General features: G+C 41.4%; 1 protein-coding gene across 1 annotated transcript; it reads right to left on the bottom strand.

Annotated features, from left to right (window-relative positions):
* Positions 1 to 2,107: 2,107 nt before the first annotated feature.
* Positions 2,108 to 5,723, bottom strand: LOC118399044 (C-type lectin domain family 6 member A-like). The gene is made up of 6 exons (XM_035794807.2): positions 5,414 to 5,723; positions 5,142 to 5,234; positions 4,762 to 4,926; positions 4,099 to 4,250; positions 3,519 to 3,637; positions 2,108 to 3,070 (listed from the first exon to the last, which is right to left on the bottom strand). The coding sequence occupies exons 1-6, from the start codon at positions 5,586 to 5,588 to the stop codon at positions 2,908 to 2,910; spliced, it is 867 nt and encodes a 288-aa protein (XP_035650700.1). The 5' UTR covers positions 5,589 to 5,723; the 3' UTR covers positions 2,108 to 2,907.
* Positions 5,724 to 6,742: the final 1,019 nt, after the last annotated feature.

Below are 6,742 nucleotides of genomic sequence, written 5' to 3'. Positions count from 1 at the left end.
TCCTAAGGACCATCTGGCAGACTGCCCAGAAAATGTTCTTTAGGAGACGGTGCCAGACATATGTAGGAACCAACCCCATGAACTATGCCCATGTAACGTGTCTGTAACCAGTATATAAGGGAACTAACAGGACTGCCTCGGTTGAGCTCCTGATCGACATGTGTACTCGGTGCATTGAGTTGGTTGGAATCTCCCCAGAGCGTTGACAAATAAACAATGATTCATTTAAGATTGACTTCGAGTGTCCCTGTTTTTTAGAATTTCAACAACAATTTCATTCGTAGGCTAAGATGTAGCAACCTCATCATGGGTATAGGGAAAATTAGAGTATCATGTAGTAGCCTAAACCTATCGCTGTTACAATGAACTGGGTGAATGGAAAATGATCCAATATGCTGTAATAGAAATAAGGCCATGCTCATGAATAAAAAATGGAACTGACCGCAACTGGTGGATAGGGCAATAAATAAAAAAGGTTCCACGAGTATAGTTCTTTTCAGTCATTATTATCAAAACACCATAACCATAACACCGAACCACACACTTTTGAGGAGACAGAAGCTGGGAGGGAGTGGCTGAGGCTTATTCATTCTTCTTACGTAACATACTACATCCAGGACTACTTAGGGATGAAGAGAGAATGTGAACAACCCACATAGTACAATGACACCTGGTGACCAACCATGTGAGAGTATGTACTCTAGCAATCAAATCAAATGGCAAAAAGGCTGCCATAGATGTTGGTCCCAGAAGTAGAGTATGTATATCTATATTCTTGACATTTTTCAATGAGAACTCTCTTCCGTTATCAGTCTTAGCTCTTTTGTGAATGTCAGCAATTCTTTTATTCCCTTGTACCTTTTAAATATACCGACCTATCCTGTCTTGTGGATTGATTTAATGGGACTGTCCAACACCAAAATTCAACATGACCAAACATCATCGTAACATTAAATATTTAGTAGTCATTTTTACAGAAACATCAAAATGCTTAACAGAGACAATAAGATGTGCATAAGGGAAGTCGGGGGAACGGGCGCGAGATCAGTGGAAGAGGTCATGGAATGTGTCCATTTAGATTTTTCCGGGGAAACTTCCAGCTTCAATCTGATCGGCCCATTTTGCCAAATGGCGAGAGAGAAACTCAGTAAATGTCCCGTGGTAGAGAACACAATGACAGATAAAATATGACAATTGAGAAAGGAAGGTGGGGGAGTTAATCTTGACATTTGTGACCAGCCACATCACCTTTAACCCTGCATTAACAAGCAAGTTTATTTTCTTCCACTGATGACTGGCACCACTGATTTGAATAGAAGTCTCTTCAGCGGGTACATGATTGAAAGCGAATATACACTAGAGTGTTCAAAGTTAACTGTAAGGCAGTATGGTGCAGAGAGAACGAGCGAACGAGGGACACGGACCCAGCTCAATGGGCACAGGCTCTTGTAGACTCTCTGGTACCACTCACAGGGTGCAACATCCTGGCCTTTTGTCTGACAGAGCCTTGTTAGATCTGTGAAGTCTGGACGGAGGAAGGGACATAGTGCTGACTAACAAAAATGCATATGAACGGACGAAGGGGATATTTTCATTAGTTTAGCCTTTACAGTGCCGGTATTTTGCAGTTAATACGCAAGGATACTTCAAGTATTCAAGTTAGTAGGGGAACAGCAGTAGTCAACAGCATTTTGAGTAGATGAGTGCTCATTATGGCCAGTGACAGTTGAAAATGTCTGTTGACAATTAAATGTCAGTTGACAATTAAGGTGTTCACAATGTACTTGGCTACATATTACAGATGGAAGGTGAGGCCTTATACCGTGCACACTGCAAATTATGTTGTGCATTAATAATGGCCCAAATAAATCCAAAATGCGAATCACAAAGGAGGAGCCCATTAAGCATTCGGGTTAGGCCTAGAGTTAGGCTAATCCTAACAAAGCATTCCCACAGTTACCCGTATCAACCCAGCAAAACCATAGGAGCAAGTGAAACAACCGAAACAACTGAGCTGTCACCTATTGACATGAACCTACCTCTACCTCGCCCAATTTTTCAGTTTTTGATTTGTTATAAAAGTTTGAAATATCCAATAAATGTCGTTCCACTTCATGATTGTGTCCCACTTGTTGTTGATTCTTCACAAAAAAAATACAGTTTTATATCTTTATGTTTGAAGCCTGAAATGTGGCAAAAGGTTGCAAAGTTCAAGGGGGCCGAATACTTTCGCAAGGCACTGTAATTTTTTTGCAAGGCTTTGGAAAACCTCCCTGGTCTTTGTGGTTGACTCTGTGTTTGAAATTCACTGCTCGACTGAGGGACTGAGTGCCGCGTACAGAGATGAGATACTGTAGTCATTTAAATATAGTATTATTGCACACAGAGTGAGTCCATGCAACTTATTATGTGACTTGTTAAGCACTTTTTTACCCCTTATTTCAACTTGCCATAACAAAAGGGTTGAATATTTATTGACTGAAGACATTTCCGCTTTCCATTTTTAAATCATTTGTAAAATTATTGTGTATATTCCAGTGACAAAAACATCTACACTTCAATCCATTTGAATTTCCGGCTGTAACACAACAACATTTGGAAAAAGTCAAGGGGTGTGAATACTTGGAGAATCAATGGGTTTATATTCTTAATTTAAAAGTCCAAAAATGGACATAGGCTAGCAATTTTACAGCAACTTAATTTTCAATGTGCAAACCCCCACATCCACCAGCAAGAGAACATGACAAATCATAGGTATTTCGTTATGTATTTCAGTTGTACATACATTGCATAATTACCAATACCATACATCAAAAGACAGTTAAAAGATATTTAATGCAACCAAACGGCACGGACTCCGACTCCCCTCTCCCTTCCCCTTTCTCTCCTCTCCTGAGATAGAGTCTGTCACTGCAGGGTGCCCTGGGTCCTCTCACAGATGCTCTTCAGGTTGTTCTTGCACATGGTGGCGTACCAACCGGCCCTGTGGCTGTCTCCTGGCGACAGCCGGGCACACAGTTCCCTGGTGTCCCCCTTCTCTGGCTCGTGATCCCAAAATATGTCCCAAAACCTGTAGAGGTAACACAGACACCATCAGTTTGTACTTAAAAAAAAACATTTAAAAAAATGACCATATACTGTAGATACATTTGGTTACTTTGTCAAATAACCATCAATGCAGAGTAATACATCAGTAATGCATCATACATGGAATTTCATCAAATGAAATGGACAAATGGCAATAAATATACTGTCTTCTTGAGCTTAACTAGGCCAATATCTCTTCAACGAGACCTCATACAGTAAGTATCCTCATATGGTACTGTGATTTGAGGTAAGGTGATACAGTCTCGAGTCTCGATTCAGGACTCCACGCCAAACTATAGAATTGAGATCCAAACTCAGGTCATTTCTGGACAATATTTCTATCAATTTACGAGACTTTAAAACATTTTTTTAGCCCGAGACTATCCTCAGAGGCAAATCTTCTGTAACTTTAAGTTAAGATTCTAAGTTACCCCTTCTCCACCGGGGAGTCGTCCACCCAGTGCCAGGCCCCGCCTGGGTTACCATTCCTCAAGCCGATCCAGTAGGAGTCTCCCTGGCTCAACACCTTGGCTCTCTTCCACAGAAAAATCTGAGAGAAATGCAACACTCAGACGGATGCCTCAAATAGACACGGCCCCACACTTTCGTATAACTCCTGAATCTATTCTTAACTTTAACTGAGGGGGTCAAATGTACTGAATTGCACAGTGAATGTCTAAACATGAATGACTGACCTTAGATTATGTTTGTGTCTGTATTAGGCCTACTGCGTAAAGGAATACCACAGCTTTGAGTGACGGAGCAGCCTATTTATTGGCAATAGTTCCAGGTAATTCTCAGTAAATCTCAGTTCTCCATTTACTGCCAAAGCACAGGATTTTTGTGAAGGTTTTGATTTGTCATGATTTAGGTTCTCAATAATCTCTTGATTCAAATGAGATCCAAATTTGATATTACAGAATTGAGAAATAGGCTACAATGCATTCCTCCAAAGAAACCTAAATCTGTATGATATCATTGGGTGATGGGGTTCATTCATGGCTGTCATACTTGCTCCTCCTCACTCTTCACCATGGCAAGGTTGCCCCCTACAGATAGGCAGTGGTACTGACTGGAAATCCAATCCAGTCTGTCATGGGTGTAGAGGTAGCATCTCTCCCCAAAAGACTCCCATCCCTCTGGGCACGGCCTGCACTCACGCTCTGCGAAACAGGTGGAAGGTTACGCCAGAGGTCAGTCAATGTCATAGGGGTAAAGGTGAACAGGGGTGAAACAGGTCCCCCATGTAACAGGTTTTTACATCTCTATAGGATCACTTGTATAAATAAAATATTTCCTAAATACAATAATAGAAATACTCTTAAAACCATCAAGTGGTGATTATATATTGTGTTACAATATGATCTAATAATAGCTAAAGCAATGCTGTTATTAGGATGCCAGGCCAAAAGCCTAGGCCAAGTGTGATAGTATACCATTTGCACCACTCTTGTCAGAATCGGCCATTTTGAAATTTTCGGTTGATCCTGGTGATCCTTCATCATCTTTTGTCTGCCTGTCCATATGTTAAACAGGCCATTGGATGAGAGTATTTCCAGTAGGCCATCGTCCATGTCCCAACTAAAAGCTCGCAGAACTATGCAAACTCAAGCAAAACTCTTCATAATGAATGCCTTCATAGCAAGAGTTTGATCAACCTGAACGTGTGCTCACCATTGGTGCTGCTATTGGTGATGGGACAGTACTGGTTGAGTGCTGGGTACTTGTGGAAGAGGAGGAGGTAGGAGTGGTTCAGGGTGTTCAGCTTCTGAGTCAGGTCTTTGAGTCTGACCTCCTGCAAGGCGGACTGGGATTGGAAGACCAAGGTGATCTGCACCACTGCATCATGCACCCCCGCGACCCCATTGCGATGGACACAAAACAGTGAAAGGGCAATGTGAGGATGAGGTAGCATCAGGAGACAATTATAATTAAATGGTCAAATTAGGGTTTAAACCTTAAGTCTTGACCTTCAATAACAATGTAAATCAGTGGACTCCTATTTCTGATCCTTGAACCTGTTCATTTCAAAATGATGACCAAATAAAACTCACAGTAAAATGTCTGTAGGAGTGTGGCCATGGTCAGTAGAAAACAGAGGAGGGCCAGGTAATGTGATAACTGTCTGTACTGGGTGTACCACCAATCTGAGAGGGGGAATAGTTCAGCCACAGACATTAACGTCACTATAGACACATTTCACACACAAAAAAAGTACAGCATTATGTCTTTTAGACATCAAACAGGCAATAATCGAGACTTGAATTTGAGCTGAGCTTTTGTCTATGGATAAAAATGTGCTATCACTTTATGATAATGGCATCACCTCTCTCTGTTGACCACTCCGTCTTTTTAGGATGTAGCAAGCCTGGTCCAGATGTCCCATTCTCCCCTGGTCTTATGACTCTCATTCCCCCGAAGCAGTAGGACAAATAGATCCAGCTCTGCTGAGTTCCACCTCCCAAATGAGCGTTGAGGCGGTATGTCACCCTTAGCTTCATGCAAAGTACATTTGATAGCAAACCTGTTAGGTGGGAAAAGTTTTGATTATGGTCAAACACCGTTATTCTGTTGTGATGTTTGTGGACAACTTGTAAAAACTCTACATAGCTTGTTGTAACGTTTCTGTTAAGAATATCTGTGATTCTCCAGGGCCAGGTTCCCAAAACATCTTAAGGATCCTATAGTTCTAAGCTGAATTTAGCCGGAAGATGCTTTTGGGAAACCTTGGCCCCTGGTCTCTAGGTGTTGTCTCGGTCAATTCAACATGGCGCCCAAAATAAAGATGTCAGCAATCAGTATGTAGGCCATAACAGAATGCAATGTCCAGCCACAAGACTTCTAATTCAAATGCCCTCCGTGCTTCGATAACTGCTATTGTTTTAAAATGCAGAGCTTATCTATACTTAGACACCTAGAGTCTTGCATTTAAAAAAAAAAAATCCTCAATAATCCATAATCATATCTGTTTCAACTGACGCGGCTTAGGTGCTACGTTATGCTTTGAAGCGGACCAATTTTGTAGGCTGTGCGAGAGTCTTGTTTTTCCAACTGATAATCACCAGCCAGTTGAGACCGGCAGCCACAGGATTTGAATTCCTCCAACAGCACACACCCTCTGCACGCTTATCAGCTCTCGGGTTCTCGACACAAGGCAAATATCAAGGCACAGGACATCCCTGGGGGTTTGAAAGTGCTATACGAAGAAAGACAAACATACCGTACAGAGCTGAGGCGACAGCTAATATTGTGAGTTCAAATAGGCTACAGTTCATTCCTGAAAAAGATGAGGACCTTATTGCTGGCGGATATTCCAAACCTAGCCTATATTGCGCCTTGCCAAAAGTAAATGTATTTCGTATACTTTGTTCTTCTAATCTTGTTGATTATATATGATATATGATCTTTGTTGTTGTGATGCTTGCCTCTTTATATCATACAAAACAAAGATGAAGCATTCTAACTTGGACAGAAAAAAAAACAAGAAAAAAACAGAAAGAAGAACAAATAACATCTGGAGTGTTAGGATTTTGAGAACCATATCCCGGCATAATATGTCCCACTTTTATTGGTCTTTAAGCCGTCATGATGATATAGGCTACTGAACATACAGAACACCTTCCAAAGGCAACTCACACCCTCTTGTGGCCAACAA

Source organism: Oncorhynchus keta, chromosome 20 (genome assembly GCF_023373465.1).
Source record: "Oncorhynchus keta strain PuntledgeMale-10-30-2019 chromosome 20, Oket_V2, whole genome shotgun sequence".
Classification (NCBI taxonomy): Eukaryota; Metazoa; Chordata; class Actinopteri; order Salmoniformes; family Salmonidae; genus Oncorhynchus; species Oncorhynchus keta.
Note: the sequence above shows the minus strand (reverse complement) of the source record. Positions and strands in the feature narration are given on the sequence as shown.

Coding starts and splice junctions, on each gene's coding strand:
- LOC118399044 (XM_035794807.2), bottom strand. CDS start 5,588: ATGAAGCTAAGGGTGACATACCGCCTCAACGCTCATTTGGGAGGTGGA. Junction 4,927..5,141: donor ACTCCTACAGACATTTTACT/GTGAGTTTTATT, acceptor TGCATGATGCAG/TGGTGCAGATCACCTTGGTC. Junction 3,638..4,098: donor TGAAGAGTGAGGAGGAGCAA/GTATGACAGCCA, acceptor CATTTCTCTCAG/ATTTTTCTGTGGAAGAGAGC.